We start from the raw sequence: 21,137 nt of genomic DNA on the forward strand, positions 1-21,137 counted from the left end.
GCTTATTCCCTTACCTCCTACAGATTTCTACCCAAACTTCAACTACTGAGTAAACTTTTCCCATTTGAAATTACATCATGGCACTCCTTATTACCTTTCCTGCTTTATTTTTTTATTTTCCAATATTGTGTTATTCTATTATCATTTCCTTAAATCACAGGGTTGCAGGACCCTGAGGGTGGGGGATTTTATCTGTTTTGTTTCATGCATCAGCCACCGGGCACTTGGTAGGGGCTTAACAAAACACTCATGAGTGTCAGCACTCTGTTCGCCAGGGTTCCTCTTCATTAGTTGTGTATTGAACTTCCAAAAAGACAGCATATCAGCCATGTCACACTCCAACTTCCCAAAAGGAGACCTCTTTTAATGGGTGAAGTTTTCATTTTCTATTGCTACCTTCACACATTACTACAAATTTAATGGTTTCAAATAACCCATTATTTATTATCTCATTATTCTGTTATTCCAAAGTCTGGCAAGCTTGGTTAGATCTCTGCTTATAGACTCACAAGGCAAAATCAAGGTCTGGGCAGGGCTGCATTCCTTTCTGGAGGACCTGTGGGATAATTTGTCTCCTTGCAGTTCCTTGCAGTTGTAGGACTGAGGTCTGTTTCCTTGCTGGCTGTCAGTTGAGGGCTGTTCCAAATTTCTAGAAGCCACTGCATTTCTTAGCTCATGACCCACTATCTCCATCTTCAGAGTCAGCAAAGCAGGTTGAATCCTTGTCACAAATCAAGTCTCTCCTCCACTCTCCTTTCTGTGACTCTTTTGCCTTCCTCAGCCACTTTCAAGGGCCCATGTGGTTACATGGAGCCCATTCAAATAATTCAGGATATTCTCCCTATTTTAAGGCCCATAACCTTAAATCCATCCATGATGCCCCTTTATCATGTAACATGACATACACAGGCAGAACAGCAGATATTACCGAGTGGACATCTTTGGGGCTCCATTAGTCTGTCACCATAGGTACTTATCCATTATGGCTCTCTCAATTTTTTAGTTACCAATTACACTAATTGCAGCTGAGGATTTTTGTTCTGGCTAATGTTCATTATGTGAAGTTGTTTGTTCAGTTTTGAATGGTAAGCATAACAGAACCTCACACAAACACTGATTTCTACAAAAAAGAATTCAGCATAAACCTAAAAGTAACTTATTAGTGTCCATTATATCATATGGAAACAAATATTTGATGAAGAAAAAAAAAGTCATCTCTTGTCAGCATTGTTCTTATAAACAGAACCTTTTCCTGGAAACGGCCTCACTCTGTTCCCATAATAAAAGTCTGGGCTTTACATATCACCAGCGACCCAGGAAGTCATCCCACGGGCTCCTGCTTCTGATGCACAGTTTACCTGCCTCTTTCCACCATAACCGGCTTCTGTTTCCCTTCTTGTTTAAACAGAGTGTAGTAAATCCATCTCTCATCAACTTTGCCCTAGACATTCTATCCTGATAGCATCCCATATGGCATCCCGGCCATTTATTTTGTCTTTAACAAGTCATGCAACCTTGCTTGTCTGCACTGCTCAATTCCTTACCAGGGAGATGTCTATTGTGCAATCTACATAAATTGAAGGAGAACACACATTCTCGTGTCCTTGTAACTAGTTGTCTCTCTAAAACGTAGAGAGCAGTGAATATTATATGGGATGGTATAGCAAGAGTTAGTCACATTATGGAGTAAGATCTTCATATAAGTCTAAAAGCTAATGACAGGTTTATTCTATAGTTATGTAGTCTTTCAACTGTTATGGAGAAAAAGCTGCTGATTCTTCGTGTTCTGAGAGAGACAATTTTCTAGTTCCCTCCGAGGTAGCGCACACACATACACACAGAGACATAATCCCCCAAAATCAGAACACCAATACTCCCCAAAATAAGGTTTCTATAGATCGTATTCATCTCTCTGGTGGTTCTTTGAAAAAGAGAATGAAAAATATTCACAAAAGGGAAAAAGTTAAGGAAGCTATGCCTCACAAATAATACAGAGATATTAACATCCACTCTGATAATCATCTCACATCCTATGTGAATAAATACTTTCATCATTTAACAAGAAAATAATTGCTTGATGACTCACCAATTTCCCTTTATAAATTAATAGCATTAAGTACATTCCCTATAATCTTTTATATGTGCCAGGACAAAAACAAATTAGTGAAGCCTGTCAATCCACGATATTTTTCACAGAACAACCTAAAATTTGAAAACTCTAACTTGGTCTCTTTCAGTTCTCCAGTTGCCTATTTACTACAATTATAATTACCTATTATACAATGTAACCACATGTTTGTGAGTAGAACCAGGATCAATAATATTTTAATTTGTGTTTTTAAATACTTGAATAGTTTTATAACTAGGTATTTGCACTTATATTTTCTTTTCTTTCATTCACAAACATAAAGAAAAATTTATTTTTATTATAATTTTTTTCATAAAAAAATAAAAAATATGATATACCCATCATCTAGAATTAACACTTGTTAATATTTTGTAATATTATTTCACATATTTTTGTGGTGGTATTTTAAATTAAATTGCAGATAGCATAACAGCTCACTCCAAAATACTTAAAATGCATCTCTTGATTTTAGAAAAATTTTTAATAAAAAATTCTTAAATTAGCTAGTGAATTCAAAATATCATTCTACTTTTCCATATACAAAGTTAATACATCTTGAGTTAATTTACATATAATTAGAGATTTTTTTATTAAAGGTAAACCAAAGTTTGACCACATTTAATTGTATAAAGAACGATCTCAAAGAAAGTGTCTTTTCTCTTTTAATATTAATTCATTCATTGACTTATTTCATATCTTCACGAAATTTAGATGCTATATAAGTTGACATCCAGATCACTTACTCTATTTATGTGTGACTCCTGTGTTGTGTGACTGTTTCCCGCTTGGCTTTTACCCATCCTCTTCCCTCTGCCAGGAGTGTCTTTCATGTCCTCCTCTATGCATCTAGTTCCTGTTCTTTTCACTTTAAGATCAGATGATTATTCCTCCAGGCAGCCTCCTCTAATCCCTCCCCAATGAACTAAGGGGCCTTTTTAGTGAGTCCATAGCTGTGATGCCTCAGTTATTAATAACACCATACTGAAAAGTATCCATCTCCCTCACTCTATTATTATCTTCACAGAGGTAACAATAGAATCTGATAAGTTTTCTCCAGTGCTTTAGTACAGAAAGAACACACTATGGACACCTATTTGTCAGACTGTTAAAGGGACCCTGAAGAAGATAACATTGGACTAGACAACTCCTGAGAGATCTTCCAATTCAAAATTTCATGAGACTTCATAGAAGGTAGATCAGTCAGCCCCAATAGATACTAAGTCTTATAAATTTCTCAGGAAGTATTGCTCCTTCGGTGTTCTTCAGAGGTAGCAGGGCTGATTCCCCTTTTCAACACTATTAGTCTGGCCATTCAGGCAATTGCTTCCTGGTACAAGACACCAAGAAAGTCTGAACCAGTATAAAAACATTTTTTCTTAAAACATGGTATTAGCTGGTTGTAAATTAAAAGGCTGAATCTGAGGCAAGAAATTATTCTACAGGGTCAGCAAGCACTCCATTTGAGGCTTTTCTAGGTTAATCATTAAAAGAATTAAATATAATATATATTTTCCAAGCTAGGAGGGGAAGGAAAGATGAAACAAGAAAAAAAGAATCTCAAGGAATTCAAAAGAAGCTAAAAGAAAGTGGGAGTGAGGAGCAGAAGGGAGGAAAAGCTAAAGCCCACATAAGATGAATTAAATAAGTAGAATTAAATTCAAGGACTGTAAATTATAACCACAATTAATGTAATTGGACTAAATAAATCAGTTAACAGCAAAATTATCAGAATAGATAACAAAAAGTCACAATACATTTTTAAAAATCAGTATCATGGCCTGACCTGGTGGTGGCACAGTGGATAGAGCATCGGACTGGGATGCAGAGGACCCAGGTTTGAGATCCCGAGGTCACCAGCTTGAGCGCAGGTTTGTCTGGTTTGAGCAAAAGCTCACCAGCTTGGACCCAAGGTCACTGGCTCGAGCAAGGGGTTACTCAGTCTGCTGTAGCCCCACGGTCAAGGCACATATGAGAAAGCGATCACTGAACAATTAAAAGTGCCACAACGAAAAACTGATGGTTGATGCTTCTCATCTCTCTCCGTTCCTGTCTGTCTGTCCCTATCTGTCCCTCTCTCTGACTCTCTCTGTCTCTGTAAAAAAAAAAAAAAAAATCAGTATCATGAAGACCACATTCTTTGATAACCAATTGAGGAATAAATCACAAAACATTTTTAATATTTGGGGACTAAAATGAAGCAGGTACAAACCATACATTTTATTATGGGGCACAGCTTTACGGGCATTATCGCTGCGTTTAGATTGTTGGGAATTTAGGGAGTCAGTAAACAGTAGTTCTCTTCCCAGTTGGACTTGGAACCATTTGAGAAACTATATACGTAGTCAGGCTGATGGAGATAAAATAATCAGTTTATTAAGAAAAAGGTTTTTTGGAGAACATAGCCTAGGTATAAATAAAAGGGCTTGTTTATTTGCACCGTTGAATTGTACATACTACCAAAAACTGCAGGCAACAGCCACAAGGACGGAGCCTACCCCTCCAAGCTTATTGCGTGATCAAGGATAAACCAGCATGCACGTTCTCTGCAAACGGATAGATCCCAGAGAGAGGCCAGAGGAACGGAGTGATGTGCACAGCTGCTATTCCCAAACTCACAATCAGGCAAACAACTCTTCCCACAGGGAGGGAAAAGCTAGGCGGTTAAAGAGATGAACAGCCTTATTCTGCTAAACTCCCTTCCACATGGAACCACAATGACTAATGAGGGTCTCCCAATACTAAAAAAGGAGGGAAATTTGTCATCTTGGTGAGGACTGAGGTAGAGGCCCAAGGAGGACACAATGTTTTCAGCGTCGTTACCTCCATCCTGGAGCTGGGCTGTGATGTTGAGTTCACACTGCACCTTAGCTTTCAGCACCAGGACAATCTGCTCCTCTATAGTAATGGTGCCATCAGAATCCAGCTGTAGAAAGGAACAAAACATAAACATGAAAAACACTCTCATATTTTACCTTCTAATATAATTAGAGTTTTGATCTCAGGCTATATGAAATAGTCCTTTATTTGAATCAAAATTCAAAGTCCACCAATGTGTAAGATTTAAGAATAATCTTATTTTTACTTGATTTGCCTAAAGAAAAAAAATCCCATACTAGAATATTTTAATGTAAGTAGATAATTATAATAAATAAAATATAATTAGGAAAAAAAAGTAGTCAACAGATAGGAAATTTCCTCGAACGTTATGGAGACTCAATATTTTATTAATTCTGTTTTGGTATTCAGTTCTGGCACATAGAAAGAGACTGGACTAGAAGACCAAATTTAGCTCTACTAAAAAAATTACCATGAAACCTTGGGCAAATCACTCAACATCTTTAGGTTCATTATAGACCGAGACATGTAAGTGGCCCAGGAATCAGAGAAATTAAAGGAGGACCCAGGGAAAAGTAGAGCAGTTGCAGGCCTGGCTCCTGCCCCTCTCTCATGAGCTAAACCAGCAGAGAAGGAAAAACCTGTGTGAGATACAGAAGTTTCTGCCTTGACCTTTTGAGTGTAAAAAACAAAATGCTGTGGCTCCACCGCTGCCTTCCAAAGCTCAGGAAAAAGTATGCCTTGTGGCTCACTGTACCCAGAAACGTAAAGGGAAGGGGATTCTGGAAAATGCAGTCTAACACAGCCAAGTTTACATGTAACAAAGTCACAATACCTACCTCTGTCAACCTGACACTGTACACATCTCTTTTAATATTCCAAAATATTCGGTAACCAAGTCATGGTTCTAGCTAACATGATACAATTTATTTGATACCAAGAGTGATTCTAGAGGACCAGAATTTTAAGGAGGGAAACTCTGTATTTTTCTTCTCTGGCTGGATAGCAGATTAACCCAAAACTGGTGGCTTAAAACAACAAACAATAACTATCTCACAGCTTGGGAGAGACATAGCTGGGAGTTTCTGGCTGAGAGTCTCTTATGAGATTGCCGTCAAGACTTCAGCCATAGATGATGTCACCTGAAATCTTGAGTGGAACCAGGAGATCCAGTTCTAAGACAGCCCACTCACATGGTTATTGACAGGGACCTTGGTTCCTCAGGGGCTGATGGGAGCAAGCCTCAGTTCCTCACCACATGGTTCTATCAGGAAGCTTGAGTGTCTTCACAACATGTCAGCTGGCTTCCCACAGAGTAAGTGATTCAAGAAAGAAAGCAAGAAGAAAACCACAACACCTTTTATGATCTAGTCTCAGATGTCACTCATGATCAGTCCCATCATCGTGTGTTTATTAAAAGCAAGTCACCAACTCTTACTCAATGAGAGAGAAATTAATTTCTGCCTCTTTTTTTTTTTTTATAAAACAATATTAATGTGCTTTTATTCTTGTAAACAGCAAACATAAAAGAAACCTTTGAAAGAAAAATACCAACATATTAATGATAGTTAACATTGGAGATAATATTCTGGGGGATATTTTCCTTTTCTGTACTTCTATTTTTGAATTTTATACATTTGTCTAAAAAAAAAACAACCCCAAAACAAACAAAACCCATTTGTACCAGGTGTCTATGGCTGCATTAAAAACTAGCCCATTTAAATAAAAAAAAACAAAAAACAAAAAAAAACTAGCCCATTTTACTTAATGAGTCTGTGTGTCAGCAATCTGGGTCGGGCTCAGCTGGGGACCTCTGCTGATCTTGCCTAGAGCCCTTGATGTGGTCCCAGTGTTCTGGAAGCGCTCCTCGAGCTGTTCAGTCCAAGGTCGTAACGTGTCTGGACTTAGGTGCTGACCATCTTCCTGGCTTTTCCTTCTAAGTGGTCTTTCGTCTCCAGCATTCCAAGAGGGTGGATGAAGAAGGTGTCTTAAGGCCTACACTCTAATGTCACTCACACAATGTCACTCCCAGCCCAATTGGTTCAAACCAGTTACAAGACCTGCCCAGATTTAAGGGTGGAGAAACAGACCCCCCCCCCCTCTGGCTGGGAGAGGTCGCCAAGTCACGTGGCAAGAAGCCGGTGTACCGGGATAGAAAGGATGGTTAGGCGCTCCGTGTAGACATTTGCCAACAATCTGTCACACCATTTCAAAGGACGTTTCAAAGTTTCTTCTGGTCTGGGTACTTATAATGAGACAATAAAAAGGACTAACACTTGATATTGATTATTTCGTGCTGGACTCAAGAATCTAATTGGATTTGAAGGAAAAATTTTAAACAGTATTAAATAAGTCCTGTAGTAGTTTTTTTTGTTTGTTTGTTTGTTTTGTTGTTGCCGTTTTTTGTTTTTTTTTTTAATAAATTTTTATTAATGGTAATGGGATGACATTAATAAATCAGGGTACATATATTCAAAGAAAACATGTCTAGGTTATTTTGTCATCAAATTATGTTGCAAACCCCTCGCCCAAAGTCAGATTGTCCTCCGTCACCCTCCATCTAGTTCTCTGTGCCCCTCCCCCTCCCCCTAACTCTCTCCCTCCCTCCCTCCCATGTCCTCCCTCCCCCCCACCCTTGGTAACCACCACACTCTTGTCCATGTCTCTTAGTCTCATTTTTATGTTCCACCAATGTATGGAATCATGTAGTTCTTGTTTTTTTCTGATTTACTTATTTCACTCCTTATAATGTTATCAAGATCCCACCATTTTGCTGTAAATGATCCGATGTCATCATTTCTTATGGCTGAGTAGTATTCCATAGTGTATATGTGCCACATCTTCTTTATCCAGTCATCTATTGAAGGGCTTTTTGGTTGTTTCCATGTCTTGGCCACTGTGAACAGTGCTGCAATGAACATGGGGCTGCATGTGTCTTTACGTATCAATGTTTCTGAGGTTTTGGGGTATATACCCAGTAGAGGGATTGCTGGGTCATAAGGTAGTTCTATTTGCAGTTTTTTGAGGAACCACCATACTTTCCTCCATAATGGTTGTACTACTTTACAGTCCCACCAACAGTGAATGAGGGTTCCTTTTTCTCCACAGCCTCTCCAACATTTGCTATTACCCGTCTTGTTGATAATAGCTAATCTAACAGGGGTGAGGTGGTATCTCAATCTCTGCCTCTTAAAGAGAATTATTTAAAAATTTGTAAATAGCCCTGGCCGGATAGCTCAGTTGGTTAAAGCATCGTCCCAAAGTGCAGAGGTTGCCAGTTTGATTCCCTGGTCAGATGTTCCTATCTCTTTCCTGTTCTCCCCCTTCTTCTCTCTAAAATCAATAAAATAAACTTTTTTAAAAAATTTGTAAATATATTTTTAACCAACTTATTTTTTAGAAAAATACTGATATGATGTGTTCTGTGGGTTTATCAGCAATAATAGGGTCCAGAGCTTTGCAGTTTTGTTTTCGGTTAGAGATTTAGAGATTCTCAAATCAAATGAGATGATAAAACCTATTAGTTTACCTAAGTGACAAACTTCTTAGAATACAATCCTTTGTAAATCCCAAATCTTTCATTCCAGCTGCAAATACACTTATTCTCTAGAACTATTAGCGAAGGAAAGTGGAAAAGCAAGATGTTTCATATATAAATTTAATATAATAAACATTAGGTTTATAATATGACATTATGGATTGAACATTGGAAATCAAAAGATGTTGACATCATTATCCATAGGAAGTACAGTTAAGATTAAGAATTGTGGTTTTACAATTTCAGTACCATGTAGACTTTTCCTGGATGTGGACTTTTCCTGGACTCCTGCTCCTTCGGACAGCTCCTAACAGACTGAACTGGGGTTGGGTTGCATTTATCAGGGAGTTGGCATGGTGTTGGGGCCAACTTGGACTTGGTGAACTTGTCAAGGACACTACTCTTTTATGGATTCTTGCTGTATTGGCCAAGAGTTTGCTTAAAGACTTTAATCACTGTAAAAAAAATAAATAAAAAATAATAATAATAATAATAGCCTGACCTGTGGTGGCGCAGTGTATAAAGCGTCGACCTGTAAATGCTGAGGTCGCTGGTTCGAAACCCTGGGCTTGCCTGGTCAAGGCACATATGGGAGTTGATGCTTCCAGCTCCTCCCCCCTTCTCTCTCTCTCTCTCTCTCTGTCTCTCCCTCTCCTCTCTAAAATGAATAAATAAAATAAAATAAAATTTAAAAAATAATAATAATAATAATAGAGGACTGGATAAAGAAGATGTGGCACATATACACCATGGTATACTATTCAGCCATAAGAAATGATGACATCGGAACACTTACAACAAAATGGTGGGATCTTGATAACATACGGAGTAAAATAAGTAAATCAGAGAAAAACAAGAATTGCAGGATTCCACACATTGGTGGGACATAAAAACGAGACTAAGAGACATGGACAAGAGTGTGGTGGTTACGAGGGGCAGGGGGAGGGAAGGAGGGAGAGGGGGAGGGGGGGAGGGGTACAAAGAAAACTAGATAGAAGGTGACGGAGGACAATCTGACTCTGGGCGATGGGTATGCAACATAATTGAATGACAAGATAACCTGGACATGTTTTCTTTGAATATATGTACCCCCATTAAAATTAATAAAAATTTATTTATTAAAAAAAAGAATTATGGTTTGAAATGACACAAAATTATAGACTGGCAAATTAAACTAAAATGAAGGACACAGAAAAGAAAATCTATCATAAGAACTAGTTTTAGTATAAAAATATGTGTTAGTCCTGAAAATCATGTGTATTATTTTCTAATATATTTATAATATACAGAGTAGCTCAATAAATTAGTAGATATATTGTTTTGGAGATTGCTGGATAATATTCATAACTCAATGCCCATATTTATTTTAATAATTTTTTTCATGAAAAAAGAAAACAATTAAAAATGAATGAGGGGGAGGGTTGGCAAACACAACAGCACTTAACTCTAAGGCCAACACAATGCAGATTCTGAGTTAGAAGTAACCACACTGAAAGAGCCACAAAATCACACATATCATAAAGGGAAAGTAAAATGAAAACAGATGAGTCATCTGTGAGTGGGCACTGAAGCAAAATCGTCTACTTCCCTATTCATTCTCCAGAAAGTGAGGCAACATTCAAGTTGTTTGCTTTTTTATCCCCTGGATGTTTTTTTCAGCTCAAGAGTTACTTTCTTTGATTTAAATCTTAGAAAATACTGTAACCAAGTTTCAGAACTATAAATTTGATTTAGAGAAATCTGACTTTCATATGAAATATGAACATTTCAAATCATTCCTTGTACCAGTTTTACTTGAATAAATACATTTTTGTGTTCCTTTTGTGTGTATGTGTTCCTTTACTGTGATGACCTTTTCAGGAGCATAAACATTAGACAAACTATAACTTCTAAATATATTTTATTCTAAAAAATGTGGCCAGTTTAATCCAGGAGCAAGTTTGCTTAGGATGTACTAATTCATGTCTGTTAAATTGATCTTTAGTCATTCAAGTGAAAATAAGAAAATGCTGAACATCTTTTTATATTGTTTTTCCTTTCTCCTTTGTTACAGATACAAGTGCTCTTCCCCACAGACATTAAAATCATAGTTGATTTAAAAGAGAAGAGCACTTTTCATACCCAATGCCTATTTCAATGTTTCGTATTCAATATTATTCCAAAAGCAATAATTGCATCCAAAACAAAATGGTACTTCTAGAAAAATAGATGTTAGTAATTTTATCTGAGTAAGTGATCATTTGCAATTTGAAATAAAATGATGAATTCCAATCTGTCACATATTTGATAGCTAAAAGAAGCTTTAATTTGATCATGTGTATCTTACTGAAAGTACCGACAGTTGTCAGTAATTGTTAATATCAGAGTATGTGAATACTCATAATTACAATATTCACATTTATTCCATTATAAAGTCAACATGAATCCATACATTAGATATACTTAAAAGGAAGCATTCTGGATCATCTAATTCTGGTGTGATGGAGTAGACCTATTTCTTCTATTTCTCTCGATGAGTGCAACTACAATTCCTGGATATCATATATAAAATGAACCTAAGATGACTCTGAGAAGTTCTCAGGAACCAGACCAGGTAGAGACCTCAGATCCTAAAGAACAATACATTGGGAAATTCTCTGGGTTTTCTTTTTGTTTCATATATTCCCAGCTTGGATTATTAGAAACTGGCAACTCTAAAATCCCAACAGGCATTGACAAAAAAAAAAAGTCCGAGGAAAACCCTACTTTCTATAGCAAAGAAATAAAAGGAGCATCTGACAACACAAAGATGATAACAGTTCAACCCAGACACCACAGAAGTAAACCACAGTCCAACCCAAATCCACACCAGCAAACGCCAAGTGTATGGCAATTTAAAGAGGTGCTGTAAGGAGGTGCCCCTACACTCTCCTTAGTGTGGTTTCAGAACAAAGTAGAGAGGCAGGACTTTCATCCACACTCGTCTGAAACAAGGCCATTCACAGACCCCCACCCCCACCCCAGGTGTCACTGGAGGCCATGTAGGGAGCCTGGACTTCAACTCCAGCCTGGCAGTAACAAAGTGTCCTTCCATCTCCTCGCCAGGGTGGTATCAGAGAAGACCTACTGGAGAGTCAGTCTCTAGCAGCGACAAGTCACCCCCACTGTGGTGTAGGTGAGAGCAGAACCCATACCCTCACCCATCAGTAACAAGGAATGCCCCACCTTGGGTGTCAACAACATCTGGCTGGGGCACCTAACCTTCTACTTCCACTGAGAAGTAACAGAGTAAAATTTCTTGGCACATGTATGTAAATCCACAGTAAAGCAGGCTTCTGGAGAATGAGAGAATGTAAAATTTATAAGAGCAGGGATTTGGGGTTTTGCATTTTTTTCAGAGTATCCTTATTCTACCACTTACTTGTCTGTGTTTGCCACACAATCAGTGAAGAATGGAATGGATGTTGAAGAGGCATAAAAATTCTCATTGTCTTCTTCATAAAGTAATTGCGAGGATTAAAGAAACTAATGTATGCCCTGGCTGGTGGCTCAGTGGATAGAGCATCGTCCTGGAGCACTGAGATCACTGGTTTGATCCTGGGGTTGCCAGCTCAATTCCAAGGTTGCTGGCTCCCAAGGGCACCAGCTTTAGCCCCGGTCAGGGTACGTATGAGAAACAATGGGTGCACAACTAAGTGGAACAAAGAGCTGATGCTTCTCTCTCCCCCCTTCCCTTCTCTCTACCTGTCTCTCAAAAAATAAAAAGAAAGAAAGAATGAGGAGGGAAGGAAGAAAGGGAGGGAGGGAAGGAGGGAAGAAGGAAGGAAGGAAGAAAGGAAGGGAGGGAGGGAGGGAGGGAGGGAGGGAGGAAGGAAAGAAGGAAGGAAGGAAGGAAGGAAGGAAGGAAGGAAGGAAGGAAGGAAGGAAGGAAGGAAGGAAGGAAGGAAGGAAGGAAGGAAGGAAGGAAGACTAAGTGCTTTTACACAATGGAAACCGTGTAAATGTTAACTATATATTATTATCACCAAGTCTATTCTTTTACCACCTTCTAAGTATATTTGATCAAAATTAATTTACTGAAGCAAAAAGAAAGAAAATCTTGAACTTAAAAGTTAGATATAAATCAGGCAGGCTCTCCCCATCTCCAAGTGAGGGTCTTAGTAGTCCAACGCAATTTTACTGAATTGAAAATAAAGAGACCTGGGGAGGAAGAATTTTAATTGAAGGATGCCTCCTTATGTTCACAGAAAAAGCTTCCTTTCTGCTCATTCTACACTGTTTGTGCTGGTTTAGCAGCAAGGACTGTTGAGCATATTTATTCTACAAGTATTTGTTTAGACTGACCGGGGGAAGACACTATGGGCAGACACTATGGCAGAAGATAGATACAAAAGAAACCCAAGCCATGGGTTTGGCCCTGGGGTAGGTAAGAAGAACAGTACAGTTCTCGGGCACTCAGTACACATTTACCATGAGTGGTAAAAAAAAAAAAAAAGAAGAATGCAATAGACTCACAAACAAAATGCCATTACTAATATGTTACCAATCTGGTGAAAATAAAAATCTGTTGTATCTTTCAATTGACTTTAAAAGACATTTTTTAGGCTACAGGAAAGTCCCACGTGTCTACTCAAGGTTTCATCTAGTTCTTAGATGTCTCTAAGACATCTCTAAATTCAATTAATCAACATGAAAGTTACACTTAAGTTTTGCTTACATGTGTCTGGCCAACACACTGAATGTGCCCAATCTCATCCAATCTCAGAAGTTTTGCTTATGTAACCACTAAAAACTTCCAGATGTTGCATCTTACAGACTTTAGTTGTCTAGAAAATAAGATGCCAGAATATGTTGAAGGAGAAATTTCACCTTGGAACTTATTATAGGCATGAATGCTTTTCTGAAGGCAGATTCTCTTGGGATGTAGGCAGGAGAATATCCAAACTTAGACATATCTCATGCCCACAATCTTGGTTTAAATGTATTGTTAAACATAATCTTACTCTGAAAAATGTCTTTAAAAAATAAGTAAAAAAAACTTTCTCATCAAAAAAAGAGCTAGAGCTACCCTGAATATATAAGTAGGAAAATGGCAAGTAGTATAAATTATTCTCATTTAGGAGAATTTAGGCAGTTTGCAATTTGATATAAATAGTTTCATAAAGGAGAGGCAGAAGTGTACCTTCATGAACTTTCATTGTGGTTGTTTTTTTTTAAGTGAGAGAAGGGGAGATAGTGAGGCAGACTCCTACACACACCCCAACCAGGAACCCTGTCTAGGGCTGATGCTCCGGTACTGAGCTATTTTTAGCACCTGAGGCTGACAAGCTCTGCCCAATCAAACTATCCTCAGTGCCCAGAGCCATGCTAGAACCAGGCAAAACAATGGCTGCAGAAGGGGAAGACAGAGAAAAGGGGAAGAGGGAGGGGGAAAGTAGCAAATGGTCACTTCTCCTGTGTGCCCTGATCAGGAACCTGGGGCATCCATATGCTGGGCCAATGCTGTATCCACTGAGCCACCAGGTAGGGCCAGGACCTTTCACTACATATATGTGTTCCAATCTTGTCACAAAAATATTTGGCCAAATAGTATTAAACAACATTTTTGTTTGCTAGATCTTTTAATTTGTTACTAATCCGCATCTTATTGTTAACAAAAGTATTTGATTTATTTGCTAATTCAAGTAGCAATATATTATAGCCCTCCTACCTATGATCATGCAAGCACCAATATTTAATGAACATCTTCTAGGTACCATAATGCTGTAGAAAAATTACTAAGAATCACTTCTTTTTTTTCAGGTAGCCCAGTATCTGTGGCAGGAGTTCAATACAACTAATATGACATTTTTAAAAGAAACAACATACTTATGACTTTAAAGTAAAAATCATACATGTTATCATTCAAAACTCTTATTCTAGCCTACATTTAACAACTTAACAAAATTAGCAATGATGTTATGTCCATTAAAAACCTAGAGTAAATATCATATTTAATAATAAATCTTTAGCATCCTAATGAAATAATAAACAAGATAAGATTCCTGCAATAATAACTACCATTCAGTGTCAGACTGGGAGATCTATCTAATGCACTATGATGAGACAAAAATAAAAGGAAATAACATAGGGAGATACTGGAGAAAATTGTTACTGTTCAAGAATAAACTTGGGGCTCTGGCAGGTGGTTCAGTGGATAGAGCATCAGCATTGCGTATGGACATCCTGGGTTCGATTCTCAGTCAGGATACACAGAAGAAGCAACCATTTGCTTCTCCCTTCTTTCCCTCCCACTTCTCTCTCTCTCTTCCCCTCTCATAGCCAGTGGCTCGTTGGGTTTGAGCATGAACTTGGGTGCTAAAAATAGCTTGGTACTTGAGCATCGGCCCAGATGGGGTTGCAGGGTGGGTCCCAGTCAGGGTGCATGGAGTCTGTCTATCTCCACTCCTCTCACCCACAAAAATAAAGAATAAACTTGATAGATATGAATCAATATTGAAAATAATAGTGATCATCTATACCAGCCATAATGAATTAGAAAATGTAATAAAAACTACAAAAACGATGATGATGATGATGATGATGATGATGATGATGATAATGACAATGATGGCTGCACTTAGAATAAGCAAACTCCGTGACAGGCACTACATCAAATGCTTCTCCTGAGGTTTGCATGTAATCCACACCCCAACCCAATGGGTTTGGCATTAGGGCCTCCTCATTTTGTAAATGAAGAAACTGCATTTTTGAGATGTCAACTAACAGCTAAATGAGTAGGAAATAGATTCCAAATTCTGTTTCTGATAAAGTCCATAACCTTAACCATTTTGTATACTAACGTCCCGCTCCAGAAAGCTATGATTTTCTTTATTTGAGAGTCGACAAAATTCCATCAGCCAATGGAATGTTTTCCAAGCTCAACACTTAGCCTGCCTGCTGGTCAGTGACTAAGATAAGAGAGCACTGAGAACATGAACTCTCAGAAGCATATCTACCAGCTGCTCTTTTCTCTCCATCTTCATGACCAGATGCAGGTTCCCTTACACTGTGTGTCCTACGGCAGCCATCTCTACCCTTCAGAATACAATGACCTTTTTAAAATTAAAACTTGAGTAAATGATTAGAGACTTGAGTTCTAAGTAGGATCAAATAGGATAAATTTTCTTGGCATGAAAGAAAAACAAATTAGCTGATTCAAACAATTATGGAGAACCTACCTCCCAGAGGCACCATGCTCATTGGGCTAGGGAGTTCCAAATTGTTTATTAGCCCCTTTTCCCTGTGAATTTATAATTGAGACATAATCTTATAAAAACCCATCTATGTGTTATTTTCCAATCAAGTTAACTGGCCCCTTTAATGTTATTATACTCTCACTGAGAGTATTATTCACATGTGGCTTCAGGCACTCCTTGTAAAGTAATGATGTTTTTCTCAAGCTCCACAATGCAATATCCAACCTACTAAATATATCACAGGCTCCTCATGCTCAGCTTACCTAGAAATTTACTATCAGACATCCTGACTGTTCTTCCTTCAGTTGAACGTACTTTCTAACTGTCCCTGGATTCCACCTGCCTCCTTGTAGTGCCACTTGAACAAGGACACATCAGTGACTATTAAGATGGCTGCAGCTGCCTTCTGATTACTTGTTCTGTCTTCAAATGACTTCTTCAAAGGGGGAGATAAACTGTAATCAGGTGCTTATATTAATAAAGGTAAAATTAAAACCTTTCTCAACACTATAGATAAAATGTCTAATAGGACATTAGACATTAGGTTTTTCTGAAGGAGAAACCACAAGAAATTGAAGGAAAAGTGTAGCAGAGAGACAAAATAGCCTTGCAAAATTCACACACACACCATTTAAAATCCTTCAGTGGCTCCAAATCATGTTTATATATCATCTCACTCTAATAATAATTTCATTAAAAAGCCCTTTATTAACCATCTAATACAGTGGTTCTCAGAGTGTGCACCAGGGTGCACTGGTGCGCCCTAGAAGATTTCCAGGTGCACCCTATGGTATTCCAGAGAAATATGTGCCTGTTGGGGACCAAAAAACCAACAGGGTTTTTGGAGTTTAGAATTTTGGGGGGACAGAGGTGTGGGGAATTGGCTGTAAACTGACAATCTGTCCAACCCCCCACCTCACTTGCCTGATTAGGTTGCAAAAGGCTATTAAGCTGTGGTGCTGGATTGTTTACACCACTCCCCATGTTCCCCAGAAAGACTGGAGGCAAGTTTCTTCTATCCTTTGTTTGGTGTAAAGTTAAGATGATATGTATGGTGGGGGTTTTCTGCACTCAACACAATTAAGAGTAAAAAGAGAGGAATTCTTCAATGTATTGAGGAGGAAATGAAAGTTTACCTTTCAAATATATGCCCAAACATTGAAGAAAAAGCTAGGACACATCAGGCTCATGTTTCTCATAAACACAAGAATGAAAAAACTTAACACATTTGCACCAGGACCTGCCGGATTTACTAAATCTTACTAAGAATGTATCTATATATATAAAAAGATAACTTTTTGTCTTTTTTTACTTTTAACCCCTCTTTTTTATGAATTCTAAAAAGCATTAACTCAAAAATGTAACATAAAAATGTTTTTTAATGTCAGAATAAATTTAATTGTGTCATATTTATTTCACTTAATCACCATAAAAGCATGCTTTGCCTTTATATTTTTTCTTTAATATTTGACTTAATAATGATAACATATTTCTCAGAAATTTGTATATAGTGTACCTACAATTATTTGTAGGATTTTAAATGTGCCCCGACTTTAAAAAGTCTAATAGAAAAAAAAGAAGAGAGCTGATACTTTTATTATCAGACACCTTAAGGCTTTTGTCTACTTGTATATTTTTATTTTCTTAATTAGTTTGTTTTTACATTTTCAAACTCAATACTGTCTCACAGTCTGTAAGGTAAAAGCCATTATTGTCCCCATTTTAGAATGGAGGAAATGGAAATTCAAAGAGGTGTAATGAACTGGCTAAAGTCACATTGCCATTAAAGGATTTAGAGAATAACTCAAAGAAAATACAAAACTAAACAGAGGGGAAAGAAAGGAGATGATTTCTAGCAGGTGTCAAAACTAATTGAAGCTCAAGATAGGAGATTAAATGGAACGTATGAATGTCAGTTGAAAATGCTTTATTTTTCTTCACAGTGAATTGAGAAAGGTCTGAGGAGATGAGACCTACTCTTCGTACATTGCCAAGAAAAGGCCACATGTGGCTCCCATCCACCCAGCTGCTTCTGGGCTCCCAGGGCTGAAGTGCCTATACACAGTTAGTGCGGTCACCAAGGCCACCCCGCAGGCACACAAGGCTTCCCCATAATTAGAGGACAGGTGGAAACAGTATCGGCTGTCAACAGGAAAGAAGAACAAACAGGACTGGTGGAAATAAATATGCACAACAGAGAGATATCCAGCAGGCAAGTTCCAACTTTATTTTGCTAAAGTTAGTCCCCAAACTCACCATTCTGGAGAAACTGCCTATGTCCCAGTTGTGGCTTCTTTCTAAATCTACCAATAATGACTTGTGGGTAATTCCATCTATTATCACCATATTTTCCAATTAACACAAGAGATTGAGGTACAGAGTGTAGGTTTACTCGCTTTATTTATTACCCATCTATCCCCTTTTATCTCTCTACTCCACTCCTATTTCCCTACCCTCCCATATGCCACCATTTATGTGACACATACAGGGTGGGGCAAAAGTATGCTTACAGCTGTGAGTACACAAAACAGAGTTGATTCTTGTATTATTATTTATTATTGTATAGTTTTCCATACAAACACTATAAACCTACTGTTGCCATGCCCTATAAAAGTTTTTGTGCGTTGAATGAGATTATCAACAGTGAAAGGCAACCTCTATCCCAGAGTTCTCCATGGGGTTAGCCAAGCCCTTTTCAGATTTGCATGTTGGTCGGAGGTTCTCCCTATCCAGTCCTGCCTCTTCATCCTTTTATCTTTCAGAGGCATTACCCACCAATAAACCTACTGCACCCCTAATTTCATCTTGGAGTCTCTTCCCAGGAGGACCCACTGACACAATAAAGAAAATACTAAACACGTGCACACAGTGGCCCTCATTGCCATGTGATAACCCTTCTTTAGAGAATATATTGCTGGGCTCTGTAATGACACCTGATGCATGAAGGAATGAGTTCTGAACTGTGCACTGAGTCAAAAGAGCATCTTTGCCAACCAAAAACTACAGAAATTTTTAAAATAATTGACAAGTACCAGCCTATGTTATCTATTTTGTGATGTGGTCCAGTGTTTATTGAATATTAAAGAATTATTCTATATAAGCTCATTCTGCTTGAATGAGTTCTCTTTGTTGTTATGTCAATATATTAATTTTAAAAATAATATATATATGTATGTATTAGCTGGGAATGAAATGAGAAAACTGAAGATCAGAGAAGGTGTCAATGTGTCAATGTAAATCACTTTAATTTAACCTTTAGATTTTGTTTGAAGCGCCAAAAATGTAATATATTATCACAAACTGTCATATCGTTCAATTCTTAGTCTATAAACATAAATGGAAGTCAGTTTAAAGCAATGGGTTTCAACCAAGGACAATTTTGTCTACAAAGGGACATTTGGCAATGTCTAGAGACACTTCTGGCATCATAATTGGGCAGGGGTGGGGGGATGCTACTGGAATCTAGTGGAAAGAAGCAGTACAAGATAACCCCACCAGAAAGAATGACATGGTCCAAAATGTCAGTAGTGCCAAGGCTGCGAAACCTTGGTTTAATATTATAAGAAAGAATGTTTAATATCCTGATTGTTTTACTAAAATCTAAAAATTAAGGAAATATTTTGTCCATAATCCCTGAGTGTTTTTTTTTGTTATTGTATTAATCAATACCTTTCCATTTCTTTAGAAAAAGAAATCTAGAACATAGAGTAAAATAAATGGTTAGAGTTTACTTGCCTCTTATACAGGGAAGCAGTGTTTTTAAGCGTATTATTCAAATATCTTATGAGATAGAGATACAGGAAGTACATTAAAGATCACCAGAGCTCTATAACTGTCACCAAATTCTTAGGATTTTTTTTCCATTCAGTCATATTACTTTTGTCAATGAAATTCTTTAAGTTTAAGCATACCCTAGTCTTTAGCATCCATTAGTCAACGTTTAACATACAGATTGTTTTTAACAAAGTAAATTCACAGAAACAGCCTGGTCACATTAGGTAAAGCCCAGTAATTAGCAGGACACTATTTCCTTTCATTTATGTGGTAATGTAGTTTTAAAAAACAGTTGTACTTTTAGAATAGTTGAAAATTAAATTGATCATCTGACAACCAATAACAGAATTAAGGTTAGATAATAGCAGTACATAAATCAGTGATTAATTTTCTCACAATGAAAGAATTTAAAAGAAAAAAAAAAGTCGGGGTTTCATTTGATGATCAAGATGCGCCCCCTACCGAACGGAAGGGAGAAATAACATTGATTCAGTTTAAATTCACTGCGCTCTTTAAATTGCATTGCACCCACCAGCACATCTCTTCCTAGCTCATCCGAAGAGCTGAGTGTAAAATCTAGATTTTATTTGGCACAAGAAAAATGTGTGGATAAAATGTTGACCTACACATTTGAGAGAGGCTCCATTGTGAAAGAGTTCCCAGAAAACTCTGTAATCGGTAGCAGTTCTAAATGACAACGACCACTTATTCCTAAAAACTGAGCTTTATTTAGCGATATTTTTTCTACCTACTACTTTCTTTGCTTTGACAATACGTGATTCTGTGTCAAGGAGAGCCGTTTATCTTCTCAGACAGTGGTCGCAATCCGATCCTAGAAGTTGAAATTCTCAAAAGTAAATTGCCAGCAGACAAAAATAATTTGGACTGATTAAATGGGGACGAAAGAGACTATGAATAAGAAAAGTTTCTTCTCCTCCCGGCCTCGCCCTCCTGATCCAGAAACCCGCTGCTCTTAAATGTCCCCTTACTTTACAGATGTCATAGCAGATGTCAAGATGCTGGTCTGAATAGTGCCCGCCCCATCACATCACTCCCCTAAAGCACGGCTCCACTAAACGCGCGCGGGTGTGTGTGTGTGTGTGTGTGTGTGTGTGTGTGTGTGTTACTGTGAGCGCCTCAGTTTACTCCCAGTCCAGCCGGAGGCTCGGGGAAGCAGGTGCCGCGGGTCCCGGGCTCTTACCTGGGCTCCGGCGAGGAGGCAGCCGCCGAGCAGCAGCCACCCCCAGACGCGGGGCGACGCCCCCGGCCCGGCCATGCCTGGACCAGCCCCCGCGAGAAGCAGGACGCTCTTCCCGCAGCCCGGGAGAAGCTCCGCGCTCGCAACTTGGCGGGCGCCGGGCAAACTTTGTGGCCGGGAGCGCGGCGCAGATGGGGTGGCCGGCCCCGGGGCCACCGGTCTGAGGATGCCCGGAGCTGGTCTGCCAACGCGCGGGCGTCTCGGACCCAGGTCCTGCCGCGCGGCGACTGGTCGCTTGGTTGGGTCTTACGGGGAGAAGTGATCGCATCCAGCCTTGCCTCTGGCCCGCAATCCCCGGCGTGGGGGGCGGGCCTGCGCCCCCCTGCGCCCCCTGCAGGAGAAGCCGGGAGGCGCTCGCCCTTCTCCTCCCTGTCACCGCGTCGAGCA

General features: G+C 38.7%; 1 protein-coding gene across 1 annotated transcript in view; it reads right to left on the reverse strand.

Annotated features, from left to right (window-relative positions):
* Positions 1–20,768, reverse strand: part of PTH2R (parathyroid hormone 2 receptor) — a 67,907-nt gene extending 47,139 nt beyond the window's left edge. Inside the window, exons 1-2 of the mRNA XM_066280820.1 lie at positions 20,694–20,768; positions 4,949–5,051 (exon numbers count right to left, since the gene is read on the reverse strand). Of these exons, the coding sequence (XP_066136917.1) occupies positions 4,949–5,051; positions 20,694–20,768 (178 nt within the window). The remainder of the gene's footprint in view (positions 1–4,948; positions 5,052–20,693) is intronic.
* Positions 20,769–21,137: the final 369 nt, after the last annotated feature.

This window comes from Saccopteryx bilineata, chromosome 5 (genome assembly GCF_036850765.1).
Source record: "Saccopteryx bilineata isolate mSacBil1 chromosome 5, mSacBil1_pri_phased_curated, whole genome shotgun sequence".
Lineage (NCBI taxonomy): Eukaryota > Metazoa > Chordata > Mammalia > Chiroptera > Emballonuridae > Saccopteryx > Saccopteryx bilineata.